This window comes from Poecilia reticulata, chromosome 14 (assembly GCF_904066995.2).
Source record: "Poecilia reticulata chromosome 14, P_reticulata-male-v2, whole genome shotgun sequence".
Classification (NCBI taxonomy): Eukaryota; Metazoa; Chordata; class Actinopteri; order Cyprinodontiformes; family Poeciliidae; genus Poecilia; species Poecilia reticulata.
In genome coordinates, this window is record NC_088843.1 from 27,237,330 (window position 1) to 27,264,759 (window position 27,430).

Genomic DNA, 27,430 nt, shown 5'->3' on the forward strand with positions numbered 1-27,430 from the left:
CGAGATCCGGGTAGGCAAAAACAGTAGTCCAACAAGGGAAGGCAAAAGGGGAAAATCCAAAGGGCAAGAGCGAGGCAGTAATACACAGGGCGTGGATGAAGAGCTAGAAACTACTTGCTGAAAGCGTTCGATAATCTGGCAGTGTGCAGGTAGCGGAGGGAGGCTTAAGAAGGGGAGCAATCAGGGAGCGGCACAGCTGCAGGGAATCAGGGAGATGAGGGACACGACATGGATGGAGTCAAAACAAAAACAACAGGCACATGTCACCATTACACAAGCCCAGTTAACTAATTTTAAAGTCAGGCATTAATCAATGCTTTACTAGAATCTACCTGTGATGCATGTGGCTAGAGTCAGCGTAAAGTCCTGACTGAATGAAAATCATTGTAACTTTTTATGTCACGTTAACGAAGAACAGCTGAAAACTTACCGGGTTTATCAACTGCGGTAGCAATTTGTCTCCAACTCCTCTCCTTGTCATTTCTATATTCTTTGCACAAAATGTTGAATAAACATTAATGTTTCCACATATCATCTCCAATGTCCGCTGGACTTCGGGTTGCGCTGTGTCAGCTGGTTGGGATTCCCTCCATAATTTCCCCTCAGAATGCACGGAAGAGAATCCGCGCTTTCTGATTGGCTACCTGTCACATTCAGCGTTAAGCTCCCAGTCCGGGAAAACCCCTGATTTAGATCGGAGCGGCCACGATCATATACCGTAACCCACCACACGCTGCAAGATGATCGGTTATGAAATCACCAGCGACGATCTTAGATCGGCCAACTTTTGGTTGAATGCAGTATTTATTTTCACTTTGGCTTTATGTTGTTTAGTTTTTATTCAAGTACGTTTTTTGTTAATGGAGACTGAAAATCCATTTTATTTTTGTTTTTGGTTGTTTTGTTTACTTAGTTTATCAGTTCCAGTGTTATGTGTTCTTTTGAAAATAAAGTGTGTCTATGGCATGAAACTGCATGCATTATTAGTCATTTCCATTAAATCAGTGTCAACAGGTCTTGAAACAATATTATCATTTATCACAATAACTTTTTAGACAATTAATCGTCCAGCAAAATTTGTTATTGTGACAGGCCTAACATTGAGTTAAAACAAAGGAGTGAACAGAACCATTCCTCTTACCAGAGGTTCTTTTATCTGTTCCACCAATTATAGTTTCCAGTTTTCAAATAATGTTATGTTAAATTTGTTGGGAGTATTGTCCACCTACCAACACACACACACCCTAAGAAAAACAATCCTCACACACAGATAAAAGAGATGGGTTTTTACCCCTTCCTCCAATCCATGGATCTTTCTCCAAGTTCCAGGTGGTGTTGGTGTGACTCAGAGCTACAGAGGACAAACGTTGGTGTCCGTCCCTCCGTCCTAACACTATTTACTCAGAGAAAAAAATGGGACAGCTGAGGAGAGCGCAAAGAGAACGCCTTTTGTGTCAGCAGGATGGGGAGAGAGAGGGAGAACAAAAACATTCCAGGAAAAAAAATAGATGCATTTCTGCAACAGCTATGTGAAAAGACAGGAATAAACCTGTGAGAGACAGGAAAGAGAAAGAGGTGGAAGCTTCACAAAACAGCTGCTCCGCTGTAACAGAGACCTGCACAACCATCAAATGAGCATAACACAATGAATGATATATTTTCTTCAAATTTAATAAAGCCAAAAATAATCATGTTATAACCCAAGTTGATTGGAAACAGCCTGTCGCTCTGAACATTTGGTCATTCAGAAAGTATGGAATTTACTTGGAAAAACATAATACCAACATTTCCTCTTTTTAAAGATAGTAAAAATATTTTTGGAGCAAAAAAAATTTATGCAGCAAGCAGAATATAGATATTAAACTGGAATTTAGATTTTAAATGATTATTAAAATCAACCTGCTGAGATTAGCCCTTGGTTTGGACTTTATGTGCAATTTTTTACCCAATCTGTAACTCAGAACTGAGCAAAATCCATACATATGGCAACCTGTACATCTCTCCTTGGTGTTAAGGAGCCTGAACTTCTTCAAAGCTTTTCTGGTCTCCCAGCAACAAGCACAGCAGAGAATGGCTGCATCTTTTTTTAGGTGACCAAATAAACAACATGTAATTTAAAGTGTACAACTGATTCTCCAACAAACCAGTTTCAGATCCAGCACCATTATTCGATTCAACCTCAGGCTACAACTAACAATTATTTTAATAATCAAGTATTCTGATCATTAATCAGATTATTTTTAAGTGCAAAAAAGGCTAACGTGGTTAAATTAAAAAGATGCCCAGAAAACCGTTCAATTCCTTTTCCAAACAAACATTCTATTGCCTAAACTTCAATAACCTACCAGACCTTCAGTGAACGCCTGATCATCTGTAGCAAAAAAAATAAATAAAAATTAAAGATCAGTCCTTACAGCTTGACTTATCAATGCAATTGACCCATTAATAATTGGATAGCAAAAAGTTCTTAATAGGAGTCTTTTGTAAAACTGCCCTGGAGGAGTTCTGGGCAGAAGAAATCTACAGACAAATGTTGATTTCCTTTAAATCTTAAATGCAAAATGTATTTATTATTTTAACATTTTTGGCTTAATTTCTGACCCGAGTAGATTGTTCTTTATGCAAATTGCTTTTTTGTCTGTATATTAATCAATTTCTAAATTAGTTGTTGATTATTTCAATAATCAATTCATCAGATTAATCGTTTCACCCCTAATTCTACAGTCTCTCTAACAGAACAGTCGGCTAGCACCAAGGTTAGGGAGCGGCAATTCTAAGCATGTAAAGCGTCTTTGGCAGTGTTATAGGCACATTAATATAATTTTTAAAAAGGGTGCTGTTTCATAAGCCTTGTTAACTTTTATCCTTAAATGACTGAAATATTTCTTATTGTAGTTCATTCCATTAAAGCCAACTAAAAACCATTTGCTGCTGAAACACTTAGAAATGGATAAAAAGGAAACAAAAACCTGAAAAGATCAACCATTACAGCCCACACAGGCATATGCCTGTCTTTTCCAGCTCTTTTCAGTCATTTATTGACAGACTGCCTCGAGTTGTCACACAAGCGCTCTCAAGGTTGAGAGCTTCAAATTCAATAGAAATACAACTGTAATCACAGGCTTTTTCCACCTCACAGTGAGACTGCAATGTTCTCTTTGCTGTCTGCAGAGCAGCCTGAGACAAACATCATCACTTTAGGACAGCTTGATAACACTTGAGCTGGGAATCAATGATGGAGGAGGACAGGAGATACAGAAAAACTGGCTGATGTTAATAAAGATCTGAAAAAACAGATGACATTGTCTAATTATACACAAACATACTAATGCATTATCTACCAAGCACTAATGACATTATCTGTGTCCTATCCATATTTTTGTATATTCTGTCGTATTATAATGGAGGTGATGCTTGCCAGCAGGACAGAAGGTACCATTTAACCACAAAAGGAGTTTTAATTATTAAACCACTTTGGATGATTTATAACCAATCAGAAATGTTCTTGAACAGTAAGCCTGCTAGATCACATCACTGCCATGTTCTCAAAAAGCTGACTTTGATTAATTTTTAACAGTTTTTTTTATTATTATTATTGATTCTGCTGTACCAAATGTACCACCATCTTTCAATAGAAGGTATTTTTACAACCAATTTATACTGGGGCTGAAAGGATTACTGAGATTAATCTTGACTAAGTCATCTTGACTAAGTCAAACCAGGAAAACTCATATGAAAATCCCCCACAGACTTATGAATTATTGTATATTCTGTTTACTAAGTAACTCACTTTCTTAATGTTAAAATGTTCACTTCCAAACCCACATGGTTTTGGAAGTGAATCTTATATAAACTTCACATTAACAGGCAGGTTTCAGGATTCTTGTCCTGTATTTAGAAAAATCTCAGTTAACTTTAACCTAGGAAACTATTTCAAAAGCTTTCCTTGGCATTTATGATCCAAGTTCACATATTTTTGAGCAGTTTTAATACAGTCTGCATCTGCTTAGAGCTAAGACGTTTCTCTAGAACAAAATAATGCGTCTCATAAACTATCGGTTTCAACATTACACCTCTGCAGCTCTCTGTGTTTCAAATGAAATGTGTGAAATCAGAGCTAAAAATGATGACTTCCTGTCTGCTTCTTTTCCGGTCAGTTTAATTGCTTCTTTTTTTAAGTCTAACAAGACTGCAGAGGGCTCAGACAAAAAAGCCTCTGAAAAGCTGTGAGGTTACAAGGAGCCATCTTTCTCTTGAACTCTGACCCTGAGCCTGCAGCAGCAGGATGACATGCTGATGCCTCAGAGCTGCTCACTTACAGGAGGGAGACGCCAAAGCATGCATGCATCCATCCATCCATCCATCCATCCATCCATCCATCCATCCATCCATCCATCCATCCATCCATCCATCCATCCATCCATCCATCCATCCATCCATCCATCCATCCATCCATCCAACCAACCAACCAACCAACCAACCAACCAACCAACCAACAATACATCCATCAGTCCATCCAGTTTCTCTTCCATTTATACTTCCATTCATCCAATTTTCTATCCATCTGTTTCTCTTTCATTCCATCCTGCCTCAAGTGAAGGAGTTTAAGTATCTGGGGATCTTGTTCACGAATTAGGGAAGAAGGAAGCGGGAGATCGACAGGCGGATTGGCGCAGCGTCTGCCGTGAAGCGGGCGCTGTACCGGTCCGTCGGTACCGAGGGCTTCGGTAAAGCGAAGCTCTCGATTTACCGGTCGATCTACGTTCCCACCCTCATCTATGGTCATGAGCTTTGGGTCATGACCGAAAGAACGAGATCACGGATACAAGCGGCCGAAATAGGTCTCCTCCGCAGGGTGGCTGGGCTCTCCTTCAGAGATAGGATGAGAAGCTCGGTCATCCGGGAGGGACTCAGAGTAGAGCCGCTGCTCCTCCACGTCGAGAGGAGCCAGTTGAGGTGGCTCGGGCATCTGGTCAGGATGCCTCCTGGATGCCTCCCTAGTGAGGTGTTCCGGGCACGTCCCACCGGGAGGAGGCCTCGGGGAAGACCCAGGACACTCTGGAGGGACTATGTCTCTCGACTGGCCTGGGAACGCCTTGGGGTTCCCCCGGAGGAGCTGGAAGAAGTGACTGGGGAGAGGGAAGTCTGGGCCTCCCTTCTGAAGCTGCTGCCCCCACGACCTGACCCCGGATAAGTGGCAGAAAATGGATGGATAGATGGATGGATGGATGGATGGATGGGTTTTTGCAGCAGAAATCAAAGACAAGAACTTATCATTTAGGGAGTTTGAGTTCAGGAGGAGAGCAGATGAAGAACTGGAGGGAACAGTTCAATAAATCTTTAGAGGAAACCATCCAACACCGACATCAAGTTTGATCCGAGTACAGATATTTCCTTCTCACATTCTCATATAAAGACACTCAGCATGTCTGCGCAAAGCTCTTATTTGTTGGGAAAAGCTCCAATGTTGAGTCAAATTCAGCCCCAAGGTCTTGGGTCTGTTGGCTCCATTGCGTCAGTCAGCCTAAAGCTAAAGCATGTTTATGTAGTCTTTATGTGGCTAGTAAATATTTAAAGATCTTTAATTACAAATGTTCTGCTCAAAAATTTTAGTCCAACAAGTACAGCAGAGCCTCATCTCCTACGCAACCTTGCAAGTTCACTGAGCGGTTACTGGATGAGAGATGGGTTACACCCTGGGCCCATCGCAGAGGGACAGGACAGAAATCCATGCAGGACCATGTGCATACCTCCAGAGGCTTATAAAGACTAGAGATGTGCCGATCAGGTTTTTTCCTGCCGATACCAATCACGATCACCCATGAGGGCCGATCACCGATACCGATCACCGATACTGATCACATAATTTTCTTCTTTTTTTTAAAATCATAAACACTACCGGTTACATTATGTGGAAAAAGGAACCATTAATCCACCTTAATTTAGACAAAAACTTGTTTTTAATAACTTTTTCCAAGAAGAAAACTAAACAAAATGGGCATTGTGCAAATTGTACTGCTATTGATAATACTATCTTTAACAGACTGATAACATATGAAGGCTCTGAAGAGGCTAAATAATGCTAAGAGTCAAAATAAAACCCCTCAACATTACCAAAACAATTCAAGTATAAAACTTAACATTTAAAGGCAAATACAGGATCCATTACAACAAACAATCCAGAGTTACTGAATGAAAACTTCCTGATAGCATGGCGGCTAGCTGATTACTGCTAGTTCTGAGTGGCTGTTTCTGACTGAGCGGAGTAATTATGCAGAACAGGGAGGAGATCAATAATTTTTTTTTAGAGCTTATCTGTCTCATGTTAGGACAGCAAAAGTTTTAATACGTATGTAAAATGTATTTTTTTAAGTTAGATGCTGTAGCTTTAAACAGAGGTTCGGTGTGAGAGTCACCACCAGGTGGAGCAGAAGCGGCACTCCGTCTGTCAAATATTACTATCTGTAGCGCGGAGCAGCCGTTCAACAGCGAGAGCAGAACCACATCGCAGCTCGAAGACTTAAATAATTCTGCGGGTTATTTGTTTAGCTTTCTGACCGTCATGCTAAGACTCGATGTAGCCAAACTCCGTCAAGTATGGCATTGTTTTTATGTCGTATTAGCTTCGTTGTGTTGATGCATTTTGACGTGCTTCAATTTTCTGCCGCAACACGCAAACTTCCCCATTCACTCAGTGCGTTATAGTTCCACATCGCTTAGGATTTGTTGCTGCGCGTTTGCACAGTGTGAAGGAAAGAGACCAGCTGCACAGGCAGGCTGCGAAATGAGAAGCAGGTGATCGGTTTGTGTGATCGGCAACAAGAGACAATGATCAGCGATCACCGATCATACACTTTTTCACGGAAATCGGCCGATTATGATCGGTGGCCCATCGATCGGCACACCTCTAATAAAGACAATTGCAAAGTCAGTTTTCTATCACCTGAACAACATTAATAGGACTGAAAGACTCACGACGAAGCAAGATCTAGAGAAACTCAATGTGTTTATCTTCAGCCACATTAATTACTGCAGCTTTGGTCTGTCGTAAAAAGCAGCTGCTGTTGCTCCAGAATGCTGCTGATCATGTTCTCACTAAAACCAAGTAGGTGTATATCACCACATGTCCAGGTCCTAACACCGGCTCTCTGTAGCTCAGAGAATATTTTAAAATACTGTTGTAAGCTAACAAGTACTGTTAGTTTATAATCACTGAATGGCTTAGCAAAATACATAAAAGGTCTACTGTTGTCTGCGATGGACTGGCGACCTGTCCAGGGTGACCCTGTCTCTTGTCCATTAACAACTGTAGATAGGCCTCCTGACCCCAAAGGGATAACGGTGTAAGAACATGAATGGATGGATGGATCTGCTGTTGTTATATCAAACTTTCAGACCTCTCAGGTGTTCTAGTTCTGGTCTGCTCTTCATCCCCAGGATCAGAACCAAACATGGTGAAGCAGCATTCAGCTTCCATGCTCCACAAATCCGGAACAAATTTTCAGAAAACTGTAAAACTGCTAAAACACTGAGTTCCTTTAAATCAAAGCTAAAAACCAATATGTTTATAGTTGCTTTTGATTCATAATTACTGGAACAATAATCAAAATATTTGCTTCATGATGGCATTTGACAAAACGTGATGTTTATTTCTTGCTACATTTTTCTGACTATTTGTTACTAAATTATGTTTTTATGGTGCAGAGCCATGCTGCTGAAAACATCTGTTCATATATACTAATGTAATGTAATCTAAATCATCTGACATTCATTCTGTTGTATTTTCTCTGAAACAAATCAGGAAAACTAATGAGTTTCAGTGGATTCTACTGCAGGACCAGTCTCCCTCTGATTTGTTGCGTCCATCAGGACTGTTGAGTGACCTCCTCGTTCCTCATCGTGAGGCCAACTTAGGACTGACACCACCAACATCCCTTGAGCAATCTCATGTCTTCGAGACATTACCTAAAGGTCGTGACCTCATTCTGATGCTGAGAGTAACGAAGCAGATGAGGCTCAGTGATGGCAGCCGGAAGAGGGGCTTTATAGTCTTTTAATGAAACATGAATTCTCAAGAGCATGCTCTTGTTAGCTTAAGATGCTATTATTGGCATCATATTACAGCAAAACCTAGCTTTAGCTGGCTAAAATAAACAGAACTAACATTAGCTTGCTAATGTTAGCTTTAAGATGCTTTTGTTAGCATCATACTACCATTTGCATATTTTAGTTTTTTCCCAAAAAGTAGCATAAAACAGAGATACTTGAAAACTAGAGATGAAAATTTTTAAACATTAGCTAAATAAAACAGATTTTTTTTATAACTATATAGTAAATCCTGCTGCTCAGAGGAGATACGAGTTCACCTCTGTATCAGCTACCTTTTTATAAACACTGCACGTTAGGTCCTGTTTTCTGAAGTCACCCATTTTGCAGGCAGATCTGACAGAGGAGGGAACAGAGGCATCATTGAACTGGAGTCGATGCTCAAATGTTACTGTTACAAAGGCTCGAGTGGACATTACTGTTTGTTATTGAGATTGGGCCAGGTGTTGGTTGGTTTGGTCTGGGACGGGGAGGTGCGCCACCCAGTGGTGAGTTCTCCATGGCATTTTCAGCAGCTGCAGAAACACCGTGTCTCTGAGCGTGGAGGCGTGCAGCTGGTGCCGACGGTTTCTGTTGGGGTGGATGTGCGTTCCTGACTTGTTGTAAGTGTTTTGTTGTTAAATGTGTTAAGGTAGTTATTATTTAGTAGTTCCGCCTGTGCGGTATGATGACGTTGTGTTCGTCGGGCCGTTGTTAGCATGCGTTGTTAGCTTCTCACCTGCGAGTATATGTTGCATAGTATTTCAAGTATTTTGGCTTATTACTGTTCGTGTGCTCGTTAGTATCCGTACATGTTGATATGCCTGTTTATTGTGAATTTTAAGTTACTTCACGTGGGTAAACCTCTTTAGCTATCAGTCGTAGCATTTGATGAACATGTGGTCAGTTTGTGGCCAGCAGGTGTCACTGCTGCCACTTGTACTGGATAAATGTGCAAGGTAAATTAATGTGGGCTTATTTCTGTTATGATCTAGACCACATCTCCAACTCCAAGCCCACCCTTTGCTGCACATCTGTACCACTGCTGTACCAACTCAATAAAGAGAGATTGCAAAGAAATCCCATCTACAGTTTGTCCTGATCGACACACAGTGGCGAGTGTAAATATCCCACCAGCCCTAACTTCAGAGTAAATCCTCACCTACAGTTACGTTATTAGGAAAGTCTGTAGGTCCCAGGTGGAGATTCAGAGACACACAGCCTCAGAAGTGTGCGACAGCTATTCACTGAAAGGTTTATGTTGGTTTTATTCCCTACTATTTTTGACTTTTCATCAATTTTCTCTGCATCCTTTGAGCTGCTGGTGCAGGGGATAATTTATTTAATCCGATTCTCAAGCACCTGCACCTCAAAGCATTAGTTACTAAGTAGAAATGTGAGCAGCAGGAGGAAAAGGGGGGAAGAAAAACAGGTAAAACAGAAACGGCCTGATTGACTGATGAAACATTTCTAGGTATCAAGGGCGTAGGAACGAGTCTGTTATTGGGGGGGACGCATATCGGAAACCTGACAGATCAGTAAATACCTTGAGTAGAAATGTCAAACAATTATTCCATCAACACGTCAGTAATGCGTTACTCTAATCTGACCCTTGTTTCAGTAACAAGTATTCTAACATGTTACTATTTACAATCCAATAATCAGATTAAAGTTATGCATAGTATAATGACTGTCATTCCAGGATGAACACTCACTTTAGCATTTGCCTCACAACTCACAACAGGCTAACAGATTCTGAAATATCTTATTGGTCAAAAGACATTTGATTATTGGTCAAAATGCATTGATATAAATTGACTTGCAATTGAATTGGTTCTACTTCTTTCTAAAACCAAAGTAGAGAACAGCTCATATAATAAGACTCAGCAGTTTTAAACTCAATACATCAGTTTGACCAACAAAAATAAAATCTAAAAAACAAGTTTTGTTCTTCTTTAACAACTCTCTACGTCAGTGCAACAGTTTGATCTACAAAATAAATAAAAATGATACTTTTCACATCTAACAGACACCTTTAGAGATACCTTCAGTGAGACTGTCTCAGTCTCATTGAGTTAACAGTGAGACTGTTAACTCAGTCTCACTTTCCAGCTCTGCATTCAGTAACTTACCAAACATGATCCATAAAAAACACTGAGGCAAACACCTAAATGTTTTTTCCCTGTCATTTTCAGCTGCAAACATTTAACTGAAATATCTACAGATATGTGTTTCTGTCTCTGTCTCCCTCTGACTCTCTGCAGCCTGATGTTCCTGCATGGATTCATGGATTTACAACAGACACTACAGTAATGTACAGTGTCAGAATGTGAACTAAATATAAAAAGTATGTTTTTATCATACAGAATGAGAATTTAAATAACTTAATTTTCAGATGGATACATTATTATACATCACAACTCTATTTACTTTGTTGCAAAAATTATCACTATTTTTAAACCTCTCCTCAAGCACTTGTCTTATTGTCTCCTGTAATTAATATAATTAATTTATATAAATTTTATATCTTCACACTCTGAAATTCCTCCTGGCTCTCCTGTGTCTTTCCTGACCTGCTCCTCCCCGATTTATGTTTTCGCATCCACCTGAATAATGTGTAGTTGAGCTCCTGCCCATGACAATTCAACAATATTATTTTACCTTTTATCTGGAAATAGTGTCTGTTTATTCTTGCCATACAGTCTCTGTATTAATTATTGCTCGAAAGGTCTTGCCATACCAGTTTATTCCTCCGTATTTAATTTAGTTTCTTAGTTTATTCTTGCATTTTGTTCTTCATTCATTTCCATTTAGTTTCATTTGATAAATATTATCCTCTGTCGGTTTATTGCTATGTCCACTTTAGTTTCTTGCCTGTTGCTACATTTATATGATCATTTATTGACCATCAGTAATTTTCACTCATCACCTGCTGCGCCGCCTAATCGTCATGTGTTTCACATCATGTGTTGATTTTTCACTGTTCAGCGTCGGATTCTCTGTTTTTATGCCATAATTCACATCTAGTTCGTCGCTCCGTTTTGCCCGCTTCTCATGTTTCAGAGTTTTGCGCAATGTGCGCTGCTTTTTTTGTTTTTTTTAACTCCCTAAGGTGCATGGCGGTCGGGAAGCGTATCGATGGGGAAAAGGCAGACTGACATAAGTCTTTTAAAACAATGGAAACAATTTCGGTATTCTGATTATTGAAATTTAAAAGTGTTGTGGTACCGTTGTTCCATCAAACCCGTTTCATGTCGGACGACTTGCAGCACCATGTTAACGCTATAAAATGAACGCTCTCTATCGTGGAATCACCCATGGAGGGATTTCTTTATTTCAATGGGTTAATTTTTCAGAGGGATACAAAGTCGTGATTTTAGTAATTACATGTTTATAAGAGCGATTTTCTGTTGTCCTTCCATGGTAGCGGGCAGCTTTCAAACGGAAATAAAACACTTTTTAATATAAATTGCTGCTTTGACATGATCACAGAACTGCCAAAACATATGTACATAAATACCAGACAAAGTGAATCACAGCAGCGTCATCAGCCGGTGTAACGCTGAACTGATGCGGAGCGGAGCTGCGCCATGAAGCTACAAACACTGAATAATAGAAGAAGAAGAATCTGACATCGATACAGCTGCAGCCAAGCATAATTTAATGTTACACAATACAGTTTTACCAAGTTGCTCAGAGTCTAAACTGGTATTGTTGTGGATTTAAGGTGTAAAGTTTACCTTCGACCAAACGCCCCCCAAAGGCATCCCAGCGCCCCCCTTTTGTAAAAATGTCCGCCAGCGCCCCCTGCCGTCCTCTGAACGCCCCCTGGGGGGCGGTACCGCCCACGTTGAGAACCGCTATTCTAAATCATTGTGACTAGACTAGCTAACTTTTAAACAAAGTTAGCAGTAAAATTTTGGACATGTGACTCTCCCAGAATTAAAACGGCTTAACCAAAAAGATTTTGTTCTATTTATGAAAGTAAACTGACAACAAGATGTTATAAATGAGCGATATTCATGGCAAAATTCCTGGCAGGTCGTTTACTTCATTCAAACGAAGTTTCTCTGACTCCTTCTGCTGCTGCCTTTACTCTGAGTGGTTCAGAGGGGGCAGGGGGAGGAAGTGCTCTGCTGAATGCGATGTTGTACGCCTTCAAAATGAAAGCACGCGAGTGGAAGATTTTTAAATTCTTCGAAACTGCGGTGAAATTATTGGGGGGGACGAATGTGACTCTCTCCAATATTGGGGGGGCCTTGTCCCCCCCACCTCCCCCTCTTCCTACGCCTATGCTAGGTATATTCAGAAAATAAACCGTGGTTAAAGCAGGATCATGCTGACTGGTAGAGGAGAGGTTGTAGATGTTCAGAGCAAGAGGAGAACGGAAAATGTCAGACAGTGCTTTCTCCAGCAGGCGTGATAAAAGCAGAAGCCTGGCTTTTTGCATGTTGTACTACTGACCCTGTTCTATATTAATCTGAGAGGCGGTCGGCAGTTCATACAGCAGGAAAAAAAAACTATGTCTACCAACTGTTTTAAGGGCAGCATTACAAGCTGAAGAATGCCTGTTGTGAAAATAAAGCAGAGCAGACATAGAGAGATGAGAAAGAGACGGGCTGGGGTCAGGAGGTCAAAACTGGACTGATTTTCTGCAACTTTGACCCTGAAAGTAAGTCAAACAATGTTCAGACATTTGCATGGTCTTTAATAAACAAGTTTGTCTGTGAAACTTGATTTCTGAGAAAGAACTGTTTGAAACAGAAATGAGCAGCTTTTTTTTAATCCCCTGTTAATTTTCAGATCAAAAAAACTTTACTCATTAAATGTTTTTTTAATTTTACCAAATAAGTGTTCTTAGATAAATTTGTTGTGAGTCACAGAAGAATTAAATTTTTTAAGCAGCTGTTTGTTGCTGTGATAAAAACTAAATGCAATCCAAGTTTTCATTGAAGAAAAACCAAATATTTGCTTTTGATAAACAATTATGTGACATTTTGCACGATGTCTCAAAGTTATACATCGTTGGTCATTTTCCAGATATGAACCAATTCCAATTTCTCTTGACAAGCTGTATTGTTAGGAGAAATTGTTACAAATTTATAATAAGTAAAATAAGTAAAAATCCTCCTGCCATTAATGGCAGTTATTTAAATTAGGATTATAAGTGGCACCAAGCTGCCATGTTCAATGAATGAGTGCAATTACACAGAGATTATGGGGTTTATTTAGCATCTTTCATAGGCGCTGGCCTACCTAGTGTTACTAAAACAGAAATTTCTTTCAACAGTTTAAGTCATGTTTCATTAGGTGAAAAGCTCAAGAGAATAATACAGAACAAATTAATGGTGTCGTTAACTCGACTTGTTTCTGCTGGAAATCCTGCTCTCTCTCGCTCTTTCGCAGCCAGAATGAACTGCAGACATTTCTTGGTGTGTCGCAGAAAAGACCGTTTCATGTTAAGCTCTATTCCGACTATGTTTTAAAGGTTGGATTGCTCTCCTTGTTTAGATGTTTCCTCATTGTCTAACCTTGAGGTGTTAAAACTATTTCCATCCAACTGTCATGTGAATTTTAAGCAATTTTTTTTTATTTATTTATTTATCACAAATAAATAAATAAAATGCAAATTAAGTGTATTTCCATACTGGTTTGGAGTGAATCAACCAGCCTGTGTAAAGCACAATAATGTCAGGTGTTGACGCTCTGCATGGCTGTAGTAAACCAGCAAATGTTTGCAACGTCAAAACTTCTGGAGCAAATCCGTTTCCATCTCCACTTCAGCACATCAACTCTTTTTTGCAAGCGTAAAAACATTTTTGCGCAAGTGAGGAAATTATTTCAAATTTTGCTGTTTTCATTAACATTTTCTTTTGCAATACTTCCAAATGAGGAAAACCCAGATACAGTCACCTGTAAGTTCATATTTTAAGTTGTATCTCTATATTTACCATCTCAGAATATATGAGCTTACAATATTCTCTCAGGAGAGACCACTACTCGTTATTTATTGACTTAATGTTTGGCTTACAATATTAAACAATCTGGAAATCAGTTTAACAGTACACTAAAAGTTCCTAAAAGGTTTTACTGGGTGAACCCATCGTGTTTAGATTTTTACCTCCACATTAACATTCACACAGTGTGACCCCTCCCTGTTGTCACTTGCTTATTCTGCTTTCTCTTTCCAGTGAAATAGTTGTTTTCCCCTGCAGGTCCTTTCCTCAGACTTCTCTCCGGTCCTCTCCATGCATCCAGACAGGAAGTCACCTCAGGCACTCATAAATATACATTTGAGTGTAAAGGAGTCAGAGGTTTAAACAGAGAACAACAACAAACAACAAACTCCTGGTGATCGGCTCCATTTTCTTCTACTTCTCCTCTGGCAGGCCGACAAGGCCTGCCAGAGAAGACTCATCTGATAATGGCTTCCTCCAGCAGCTGGAGGGGGTCAAAAGGTCACCCTGACAGCAGCTATAGATCGCTCTGCATTCCTGAGCGTCAGGAGATACTCTTGATGTCAGATAACTTTGATTCTCTGTGCGAGCTTTGGACCAGAGGAGGACTTTATGATTCGATCGCCTCGGGGTCTGGAGGAATAAATGGTGGCAGGCTTTGAACTGGATCCCATTTTCTGTTTTTGGTTTTTTTTTTTTCACCAATAAAGGTTTGCAGACCTTAGCAGCTTCCATTTCTGCTCTTCCAACAACCTTACAGTGAAAACTATCTTAAATAAGTTGTATAAAAATAAAGTATCTGAATTAAAGCTAAAAAAACAACAAACAAAAACAAATCTGTTATCTGACTCAATAGTCTTGAAATTCAAAAAGTATCCACTGTGTGTATTCTTTTTTATCCACTTCAGGAAAAAACTTAATTCTTTTAGTTGTTCCAAGGACTAAACTAGTGACTAAGCCAGATCGATCTTTTTCAGCTGTAGCTCTTAAAATGTGGAACCACTATCATTAATGTCTGCCAGTAGCGTGGGAGATTTTAAATTTCTAAAAACCTAATGTGTTTTCCTTTGTTTTAATTGCGAGGTTATGTTACTATTTGTTTCTTATTTTATTACTTGTTTATTCTGCGTCATTGTTTTATTTCTTATATAGATTTTGATAAACTTTGACAGCTTATTTCTGCTTATCTTGATAATTATGGCTTATAACTAATGAAAACTGGAATTTTACATAAAACCAATGGACTTTTTTTTTTTTTTACAAAAATCTGGGCATACTGTGAAGTAGGTCCATGTACGCTGTGTAGTACAGCCAAACCTTTTCTCTTTTTTGCACATGTCAACATCTCATGGGTTGACAACAGATGTGAGCCAGCGGTGAAGATAAACTTCAGGCAAACTGGCAAAAAATTTACACTTGACTTAAAATATATTACTATTTATTACAGGGTTCACATTTTTAACTGAATTACTGGAATCAAATCGTTTTGGAATTTACACATCAAAAATATTTGATTTTATGCCACTTTTGTTCAATAACAATCTTAATTTAGGCATTAAATGATAGTGGAGGATTTTTAATGTCATTTTAAATTATTGAGCTTTAATCCTGAGAACAGACCACTTCTTCTGTTTATCTTTAAAGATCAAGGGAAAGACAGCAGGTCAGATGGTGGTGTTTAGGTGGGGGTGACACGTGTTGTTTGGGGTCAGTGGGGTCTGTCTTTGTTCAGATCCCATCAAGTATAAAAATCAGGGGCAGGCCCGAGGCCCAGAGCATTGTCTCTCTGCTATGGCAGAACCAACACAAGAAAACCTCTGGAAACCCTGAAACTCACTCGACTCCAAAACAAACTCACTTGTTTTTAATGGCACCTCCGGAGATTTTAACAGGAAAAAGCGTCATTTCCCATCATTGTCAACAACATAAATGTTGCATAAAGACATTTATGCATCACTGGGGACTTATGCTGCACTAAAGATTAGGAAACCATCCTCTATGAACAAGATCCCTGACGAGGCTATATTTTCAGCGACCGCATCAATGAGTAAAGATTTTGAAGTAAAATTTGCTCTGCAGTGAATACTTATGCTGCTCTCCAGCTATGACCCCAAAGAGTGAGAAATAAAAAAAACCTGGAACCAAAACCAATTCAAAGCAGAACCTGATTCACACTAATAATGACCAACAACAGATGGGAGCAGTTCACATTTCACCGTAAAGACGGTGACTCACGAGTGTTTGACCGCAAACAAACTGGAAAACAGGATCTGAAACCTGAGCTTGGCCAATCTGCACATTTCACAGACTGCACCTTTAATCACACAACATGTCGTCTTGTTGCGTTATCGAGCACAAAGCTTACAGTTTAACTTTCAGATCGCTCTGCTAGAGGTCTGGTTTGACCTTTTCTGCAATGATCAGCAGCTTCTTAAGAGAAGGAAGTGCCCTTCTTTTTTAAAAAAAACTAAAACTTTCAAACCCCTAACAGGAGTGGAGGACGAGAACTGAACGCGCCTGCAGCAACACAAAGTCAATGTTTTTCTTTGGGATTCACCAAAAACATTCCTTTTCTGGATTGTGTAAAGGGAAGTCAGACCTTCAGGGCTTCCTGGTTGGATGAAAACAACTACAGAGGTATTGATTACACCCAGCAATGCCTGTTAATATTAGTTAGAAAGTCAGCATTAATCTACAACTAAAGGGTAATGCCTCTTATTGTAGTATCTTATCCAAGTCAACTCACAATCACAGCTCTGCTTTAATTCTCAGTAGTGATGACCGCTGGAAGATTTAAAGCAGGATTATGTAAGAAAAACAAAATCTCAAGTTTTGAAGCAGTTGAAAGCCTATGGAGGAGCTGCAGAGATTCACAGCTCAGGTGAGAAATGCAGCAGCCAGAACAAAACTATAATTTTAGGTTCAATAAAGACACGATGTACAACTCTAAGATTGCACTGTATTGACAGAAACGGTTACATATTATGCTGTGGGATGTTGATCTTAAAGGGGTGGTACTATCTTCCAGGCACATAGTACCACTTTATAGAAAAATCAAGTAGGGCTGGAAGATAAATCCATTATCTCAAATTTTCTGTTTTGTAGATTTAGTTTTTGGAATTTTTTATTTATTTTCCACCAATAAACTCCTTGAGTTTCCATAGCGATGCTAACTCACCCAAGAACTACCATCTTGTTTGACAAGTGTGTTTTACAGCTTCTGTTTATTTAAACTTTGAATTCAAGTCAACTCACAGATGGATTGAAAATAAAAGCCAGTTTTTAAAGATATTTTCTATCATTTGTATTTTTTAAGGGAGACAGAATTGAAGATCAAATTAGGTATTAAAATGAAATGTTATTTTAACATTCTTCATTTAAGAATATTATGAATCCAACATAATGTTATTTTTGAGCTATGTCGGCCAGCACTACAATCATTTTACTTTCAGTTTTTACAAAAACATTGTATGTCAAACATGACTGAAGAAATTTGACACTTTGAAACTGTGACTGTCTCTTTAAGAAGCTCCTACTCTTTCCAACCTGCTGCCTTCAGCATTGCAACATAACTTCTGCCTTTCTTAGGAGCTTTGAGTTCATATGAAGATTTCTCAAACATGCATGGAAGAATCAAGCAACACTCCAGGAGTGTTTTTGATGAGGGAATAACATCATTACATGATGTAAGTCTAAAATAATTCATTTTACATCATACTGCCCCTTTAATAGTACAGAAAGAGAGTTGATGGGAAGATGGATGGAGCTACATGTGTTCGATTTTGGAGGTATTCCTGTGTTATAATGGTCCAGTCAAAGTTCAGAACAAATCGTGAATCAGAGGTTTAGTATAGAAAACAGCTTTTGATGCGGTAGTTCTTGAACTATTGATCTGAACCACGTTTAAAGGAATTATGAAGAACTTCCTCCATCGTTTCTGAGTGATGCAAAGCCACAAAGAGTGATGGTGGAGGCCCTTCAACCCTCTTCCTCCTCCCACTGGCCTCGCCCCTCTATTCCTCCCTGGTTCAGGGATGCTGGGGCTCAGCCTCCTCCCCCCGCCACGCACACACACGCACGCGCGCACACACCCCACCCTGGACCAGGCCTTCCTGGCTCACCCAAACCGTGCCAGTCAACCCCTGAAAACTGCTCCCTGCTGGATTAATCTGCTGAAGCAACAAACAAAGCAGCCAGGATGAGACTCTGCAGTGCGGCTCAGACCAGAAAGAAAAAAGCCCGGAAAAACTCTCACCTCCACGGCTGCAAGGCTTCCTGCAGCCCAGCAGTTGATGGAGGACAACAGCCCGGAGAACCAGAAAGAAAATAGTTTGGAGTTAAAAACCTCCGCACTCTACGCCGCTCCACATGGTATTATTATAATTCATAATGATGATGCGACCCAAAGGTGCCCCTGCGCATCTTCAAAACCGCAACACAAAAAGATCCAGAGAAAAGCCCCGCAAAGAGACAGCGACACGAGGGGATGCGGTGGGAGGGCTGTCCGGCTGAGGGACTCACCAGTCGGTGTCCGAGGTCCCGTCAATGACGTCCTGGTAGGCGGTCAGCAGGGCCAGTCTGTTCTTGGCGAGATTCACAGCCATGTTTCTGTCCCTGCGAGCATCCAGACCGCTGCTGATAGAGAGAGAGACACGGAATGAAACCACAGAGGAGGAAGAGGAGGAGGAGGATCTGGTCTGACTGGTGGAGACAAAGAGGAGAGGGAAAAGTCCGCGGGGTCCTAGAGCCAGATATTAGTTCCTAAACCATGGCGAAACCCTCTCACATAATACCAAACAAACATAAATATATGGGAGAGGATTAGTACGGTGGCGTGTTAGGGCCATTGTAGATAAAATGAACTCAATTTCTCCAAAATTCAGAAATGTTGAGATCTCAGAAATTTTCTGGGAAAAGTTCTAGAAAATGTTCAAAAGTCGAAAATTTAAAATTTTTTCGGAAATCTCCTAGTATTTTCCTCAATGCAACGAGGATCCAGGAAGATGCTAAAGCCACAAACAAAACCACAAGGTGTTCAGTAATATGGAATCTGGAAAGTGCCTTTGCTATGCTTTTTCTTTTTTTGTTCAATCATTAAATAAAAACATAAAGTGACGGTATTTTTAAAAACTGACAGATTTTTGTTATGTGCAGAAAAACATCTCAACACATATGAGGTTCCAAAGCTCTGTCTGGTCTACTTTTCGTTTAAGCTGCCTGATTATGAAAAAATAAATAAATAAAAAAAGTTAATTTACCCCAGTGGAGAATTAAATGTATCATCCAAGTATCTTCAAAATGAGTTGTGGACGATGATGTTGGGAGCAAGAAGGATCTCCATAGCAGTCTGTTGTTTAATAAATCTCAAGAGTCTTAACTGAAGACTGTATGACAGCTTCATGACCGTAATGTCATGACTGTAAAGCTCGATTTAGAAGAAGCAGGAACAATAATTCAGACCAATAAGTCCTGGATGACATCAGTTGTTTGCGAGGACTGCTAATCCAATTCATTTGCTTTTGCTGCTCCTCTCTAAATCTCAGACCTACCAGTCAGATGGATGGAGTTGGCGATATGATCCTGGTCCATTACGGCGATATCTTACTTCTGTTTATTCAATGATCAGACAAAAACTTGTTTTAAAAAATGCAGTTTGTCAGTTTATGAGACATTTTAGCCAACTCTCTTAAAGAAACTCAACTGAAACTTTAGGTGGACTTTTTTTCTGACCTGTGAGCCTTTGATGAAAATCCAGAGCTTTTCTAAGCGCTGATCATTTCCTCCAGAAGCTAAAGTCTCTGATCTCCCTTGCTCAACCTGAAAGACTAATTTGTCCAGTCAGAGGCTCCTTTAGGAAGAAGCAGTTTAGTGTCAGCTCACTCTGCAGGACTGGATCTTGGTCAGAGGAGCAGAGCTAAACATGGAGTCCATTTCATCTTTTGCAGCCACAGAAATGTGAAAGAAAGGCCAACTGATGTTTGTAACAGTTCAGCTGCCATGAGGTAATCTTCATAATCACCAATAATTAGTTCAAACAAACACAGCTTCTGTGCATCTAAACAGTCAAATCTTCTTAAAATCCAATAAAAACATAAAGGTACTCACTCATGTTGACACTGTATGAAGGAACTTGGTCATTTGGGCTATATTTGATTTGATTTGAAGACATTGGGTTTGTAGAGATTTTTATAGGAAGAGTAGGACTGCAACAAATGACTAATTGATATTCTGATGATTGATTAATCAAATTAAAAAAATAATCAGCACGGTCTGCTATTAGAAATACATTAAAAGATGCAAATAAACAAATAATTCAATTCCTAATTTAAAAAGAAAACATCCTATAGCCTGAAATGCAACAACATAGCATTGCTTCAGTGAATGCTTGATCACTTGTTACAAAGGACGCATCTCCAGGTAGGTAAAAAAAAAAAACTGTGGCTATATAAAGAATATACAGAACCAAATTCTGAATTTGAACCAGGTGAATCTGAAACTATGCCACTTGATGAGTTCTGGGTTCACACATTTACAGTCAAAAGCTGTTTATCTTGAATGCAAAATTTATACTTTGTACAGTTTTGGCTTAATTAATGCTCTTCGTTCAACAAAAGGGCTTTAATCGATCACTTAATTTATTCACAATCATTTCATTAATCGATTAATTAATGAAATTAATCGATTTATTTATTGTTTCAACTCCAATTAAGATTCTCCAAAATAAGCTCAAATCTACTGTAGCTTTTTCAGCTGCTGCATGCTTTATAATACACCTAACATTCATACAAATTTTATAAAGCTGTGACATTTTGATATACAGTCATTTTAAGGCTGATAAGATTTGACGATAACTTCCCGGGCCTCAGTGTCTGAAACAAATCATTCAGATTTTAGACACAATCACAGAAACAAATCAGAGCAGAAATCACAGGTTGAAACTGTGAACTCCTACAAGTATCTTTGATAATCAGATAAAGTTTAATGTAAAAACAGATTATTGTCAAAGGACAGCAGAGGATCAGCTTATTGAGACTTTCATTTGAACCTTTTCAATCACCTGCTGCTTTAGTGGTCTGCTAGTAAAAGGACAAAAACAATCTTAATGTTGTGAATGTTTCCTCCAACATTACCCAGGTGAAAAAAGAGTACACTTTAGTATACTAAATTTTGACATACTTTAGTATACTTTTATCGATGTACTTAAACTGTACTATTTTGGAACAACTAATTTTGTGCTTAGTATACTTTAGTAGTATTTAAATAGCATTAAATTACAACTAATTGTATATTTTAGTATACTATACGTACTTTTTTGGAACAACTTCAAGTGTACTTAAAGTATACTTTTTAAATATCATATTTCAGAGCTTTATTATTATATTTTGATATAAATATTATATTTTGAGTGTAATAATTCTGTCTCAGAATTATATTAAAATATATAGTTAATATACTTCAAATATATTTTAAATATACTATTAATATATTAGTAATGTATTTAAATTACACTTAATTTTTATTTTTGATTTCCTGCTATTGATAATAAACTACAATTTTAATTACTCGTGAAAGTCTTTATTCCTACGTACCTATTTTGTACATGACATGCATAACTACACTACAGTACTTACATTGTTCTAGGCTACAATTACATGGAAAGATTAATTACACAAGATGTTCAAGGTAATTCAAATATTTTGTTTTATTACTGACATTTTAAAATTGTCCAATTTTACTCAACTTTATGAACTTTACATAAAATGTCATTTACACATCAAAAGTGAACACATGAACATGAAAATTTAAGTGTGACAATAAAACATGACAGTGAGGATCAACAACAGAACATTCTCGTTCACTGCACCATACAGAAACCTACAAAAAAGAACAATAGAACAATTAAACAGAGAAAGCATTTGTATTTAAAGAGAACAGAAAAATGGCAAATAAAAAAATAATACTTACAATTTTAAGACGTTGTGACTCGCCATGTATGTGACATCATCAGAACTGATGATGATTGGGACCGGATGCCTGGGGTGGAAAAACATTTCTGGGTATCTTCTTTGCCTGTTTATGTTAAAAGTAGAAAAAAAACAGTCATCAATGTCATAGAATCAGTTGATGTTGGCATCAACTATTAAGCTGTTTTAAGTGTGGACTTAAGGAGACAAACTACCTTAAAATCTCTCCATCCATGATCTGAACACAGTGATCCTTGCAGGGTGGTGAGGGGGGCTGGTGGTGCCCATCTCCAGTAGACATCAGATGAGAGGCAGGGTTCACCCTGGACAGGTCACCAGTCCATCACAGGGCACTGAAAGTCAACAACAAATAATAAAAAAAAGATAGATAAGAGTTAGATTAACAAGAAGAGAACAATTATTTCCAGTTATCTTTAAATCAAATCATGATGTTTATTAATTAAGCACTTAGTGTTGGTACACACCAGTTTTTGTTGTTGAAAATGTAGCTAGCTCCTCATTGAAAAAACAAACTTACATCATGAAGACGATGTCAAGGTTCATCCTAAGAGCTGGTTGTTGATCTGGTGGAGCCAGAGCTGCTTCTGAGACAGAAGTCTTTAGGTTTTCTAACACCTGATTTCTCTGGCTTGCTTAGTTAGACTGCAAACATATGTGGAAGATAAAATAATTGATGAATGAGTTAGAACAACCTCACAATATCTAAGTCTCTTTGTCTTATGGAGCTTAATTAAAACCAGGTTAGTTTATGAATTAAAGTATAAGTCGCAACAAACAGCCTCCATGCAGTTATAACACGAAGCTGAATGATTGCTATAGTAATAATCATACAAGTTACAATAAAATTTATAAAATAATTATTTATGAAACCAATGCGGGGGTGAAAGTAAGGGGGTACGACAGAGTACTGCGTACCCCTAAAAGATTTAGCGGCGGTACGCAGTACCCTCAAGAGAGGAGCGGCTGTCTGCTGTAAAAAAAAAAAAATCTATGGATTCCCCGTGTAGCCGTGAGAGCACCCACTAATCAGCCGTGACTGATTAGTTTTTCAAGAATAATCTAAAACACGACTCAATCAGTTAATAAATAGCTTTTTTTTTCATTTTATATTGTTTCTGAACTGTTCGTGCTTTGTAGAGCAGGGCGCAATATGTCGATCGCGGAAGGTTTTGAGTCGATCTCGGCATTAGGTGACAAACTGAACGCTGCCAGGACGCTGAGACCAGCACGTCCTCCTCTAGCTCCTCAACACATTCTCACTCCCAACTCGTCACATATTGACGCTTGGGCAGGTACCCTCGGCGTCACACATTGACGCCGAGGGTACCCCCTTCGCGTCAATATGTGACGAAAAGGGTTCTCTCATTGAATGCTGTACCTCTCCCTAAGCGTCCGATACTGACGACCTGGGAACGAATAAGATGACGAGTCTATTCTATTTTTTAAAAAAAATCTTTATTTACAATTTATGTGCTAGTTTGAACAGGATATTAAGAATATTTACTACAAATACATGTCAAAGGACTGTAATTCGGTATTTAAAAATAACTCAGTAAAATATAAAACAGGAGGGTTTTTGTTGTGGTTGTAACTTGATTTAAAAACCTTTCTTTTTTAATTTACCAACTATTTTTGAGTATGATATCAATGATTTACACCAAATAAATAATAAAAAAATTAAGATGTATTTTCTTTTGTGATTGCATGCAAACTGTTCTGTAAACGTTTAATGTTTTTTATTGAAATAATAAAAATAAGGACGGATCCCACAAAAGCCCAAGAAGAAGAAGAAGCTGACGTCATCCCATGCGACACTTACACTCCGGTGAGTAGAAATCTGCACCTGTCAAAATGTGTTTGTACTCTAAAACCAAAAATAACTCCAAAGTGTTACGTTATAAAGTTACTGATGGTAGTTTTAGGACTTAATGGCAGTAGGACTGTGATGCGAATGGTTGAAGACACGTTTGTAACATTTTTTTTTGCCGGAGAAGGCTAGCTAAATTAGCCTCTAGGAGGCTAATTGTACCTGTACACTGTATCTGTGCTTAATACGTTTAATTAGCAATGCTAAAGTCACATAATAGTATTTATAGTCATGTTTGTTGTTGCTACTTTGTAAAATTGGAGAGTTGCTAAAAACATCAGTGCCCCTAGGCTGTGATGGTCTTTAAAGTTTTGTTTATGAACCCTGTCTGAATACACTGATTGCAGCCAGGTCATTTACTTGAATTAAAAACGAACTTGCATCAGTACAGGCACTTTTCTTTCCTCCTGTCTATGTTATTTATTGCTGTTGCAACCCAGATGAAGAGAAGTAAAGAGCTGAGAACCTGATCTTTGAACAGACAGAGACCATAGGTCAGGAGCAGCCTGGGATGCTTACTGAGGAGCATCCAATAATGATACCAGAGAACCAGGAAGATTCTGTGATGGTGCTTGATCTGGTTCCCGTTTCTCCTCCTGTTGTCCCATCCCCTCAGTCTTTTCAGAAGAAGAAGAGACCCAGAAGCGCCTCTCCAGCTGCCTCTCCTCCCATTCCGTCATCTGTCTCACCCATAGATCAGCCACATCTGCATTCATGTCACCTGCTGACCATCCCATCTCCTTAAGTCATGGTGGCCGATAAGAAGAGAAAGCATAAGTTAAAATGTTATGGAAGGATCCCATGTTTGTACCCCAGATGTGCTTTCAGTTTCAGTGGATGGAAATTGCAAGTATTACCATTTAAAGAATGCAGCAAGGTATTGTAAAATGTGTACAATATAACAGTTCTTTGTATATGTTAGTGATGTTCACTATCTTTGGACTTTAACACCTCATGAAGTGTATTTTATTGCTTGTTTTTCAGATTGGAGGAACAGGCTATATTTCAGGACCTTTTCATAGCCAAGGATGAAAACGTAGGAAAATATGTGCACTGTATACGCAAATCAACCAAAAATGTAAGACTGCAGATTGTAAATGTGTAATAACAGTAACCTTTTAGCCTGACTGAATTGTATGCATTCTTGATTTTGTGGTGGGCAGTGGTCAGCAGCCAGGGAAATCTCTCACAGATCCAGCATGTGGGGCTTGGAGCTAGCGGTGTGTATACATGGAGTGCTGCTTAGTGCTCTTAGATAGGGTATGAGATTTTGCATAACCCTTGTTCTTTTCAACAAAGGCTGGTCAACAGACAATCACCTTTTTTTCAATGGATGTAACATGCAAGTACTGGACATAACTTGAAAACTAACAAAAAGCTGTCCTGAGCTCCAACACCTGCTTAAAATGAAGCCATTTCTCTCAATTTTCCATGGCAAAGCCCATGAATGTAAGTAAGGAACACTGACCAGGCATTGAATAACCGTGCTGGTAAATACTGCATAAACATTTTTGACACAGTTGATGTTGTTTGTGCATGTTTGTGCAGACACAGATGGACACAAAGCTTGTGTCAAGGCTCATCGCAAGATCAGAAAGGAGAAAACATCTTAGCATTAGCTTTAGAAGATGTTGGTCACTTGAAGACTGATACAGACACAGAAGTTCTGTCTGTGGAAGAGATCCTGTCTGGTGACACATTATCTGTCATACCTGACAGATAATGTGACTAGATACTCCAGGTGTTGACCTGAACTTACAAATTTATACTTTTGCTGAGTTCATTTGCCCTTTTCATAAATGCATTTCAGACTCTGTCAGTCTTCACACAAAACAAGGGCAATCGATGACATCATGATAGTAAAGAGACTGGAAGAGGAAAAGAGGATCCTTGTTGATGGACCATCATTGGAAATCTCTGTCATCCTATGAAGACACTCTAAAGGAGTTTCCCACCTGTTATCGGGAAGTAAATTTAAAAGTAGGTTTTTAAGTAATGCATAAACATACAAAAAGTAAAAGCATCTAAATTTTGTATTTTTATTTATGTTCAACTTTGAAGGTTTGCCCTGTGTCCTAACTGACGAAGGTCCAAGAGGTCTCCAGAGCATCACCCTCAGAGAGCTGCAGCACCAACAGATGAAGCTGCAGGCAACAGAGTATTATCTACAGCAGGGGTGTCCAAAGTCGGTTCTCGAGGCCCGGCATCCTGCGTGTTTTAGTTCTCTCCCTGGTTTAACACACCTGCATCAAATGATGGCTCGTTACAAGGGCTAAGAAGAACATTGACAAGCTGAAAAGGTTGTTACTAACACCAGAGAGAGAACTAAAACATGCAGGATGCCGGGCCACTAGGACCCACACTGGACATCCCAATCTACAGACTTTGTCAGGAGCAGAGAGTATTACCTTTGACAACGACTTCAGTAGTGACTGATAATAGTTTGTAATCATTTGTGAATGTACTGCTGCAAAGATCTACACTGGTGTGAGTGGAGATCTTTGTCAGTGACACATATATATATATATATATATAAAATTCCCTTCTCACCCTCCGCGGGTGGTCTGTTTCATCCTCTGAGCTCGGGTCCTCTACCAGAGGCCTGGGAGCTTGAGGGTTCTGCGCAGTATCTTGGCTGTGCCTAGAACTGCACATTTCTGGACTGAGATGTCTGATGTTGTTCCTGGGATCTGTTTGAGCCACTGCTCCAGTTTGGGGGTGACTGCCCCGAGGGCCCAGATGACCACAGGCACCACTGTGGTCTTCACCTTCCAGGTCTTTTCCAGTTCCTCCCTGAGGCCCTGGTATTTCTCCAATTTCTCATGCTCCTTTTTCCTGATGTTGTTGTCACTTGGTATTGCTACATCCACCACAACGGCTTTCCTCTGTTCTTTATCCACCACCACAATGTCCGGTTGGTTCGCCATTACCATCTTGTCTGTCTGGATCTGGAAGTCCCACAGGATCTTAGCTCGGTCATTCTCCACCACTTTTGGGGGTGTTCCCCACTTTGATCTCGGGGCTTCCAGTCCATATTCTGCACAGATGTTTCTGTACACTATGCCCGCCACTTAGTTATGTCGTTCCATGTACGCTTTCCCTGCCAGCATCTTGCACCCTGCTATTATGTGCTGGACTGTCTCAGGGGCCTCCTTGCACAACCTACACCTTGGGTCTTGTCTGGTGTGGTAGATCTGAGCCTCTATTGCTCTGGTATTTAGGGCCTGTTCCTGGGCGGCCAGGACAAGAGCCTCTGTGCTGTCCTTGAGTCCAGCTTTCTCCAGCCATTGGTAGGTTTTCCTGACATCAGCCACTTCAGTTATTTGTCGGTGGTACATCCCATGTAGGGGCTTGTCCTCCCATGATGGTACTTCCAGCACCATGTCTTCTGTTCCCCATTGCCTGAGACATTCGCTGAGAACATCGTCCGTTGAGGCTTTGTCCTTGATGTATTTATGGATCTTGGATGTTTCATCCTGGACAGTGGCTCTCACACTCACTAGTCCTCTGCCTCCTTCCTTACGGCTCGTGTACAG

The 27,430-nt window shown here is 39.4% G+C and overlaps 1 protein-coding gene across 7 annotated transcripts in view; it reads right to left on the bottom strand.

Annotated features, from left to right (window-relative positions):
- Positions 1 to 18,739, bottom strand: part of dbn1 (drebrin 1) — a 181,875-nt gene extending 163,136 nt beyond the window's left edge. For 2 of the 7 annotated variants that reach the window (XM_008428427.3, XM_008428425.3), the window contains exon 1: positions 18,564 to 18,737. In XM_008428427.3, the coding sequence (XP_008426649.1) occupies positions 18,564 to 18,646 (83 nt within the window). In that variant the 5' untranslated portion in view covers positions 18,647 to 18,737. Of the gene's footprint in view, positions 1 to 18,297; positions 18,476 to 18,563 lie in introns of those variants that run through there. The other 5 variants (XM_081615551.1, XM_008428429.3, XM_008428426.3 and 2 more) reach the window with 4 other exon arrangements.
- Positions 18,740 to 27,430: the final 8,691 nt, after the last annotated feature.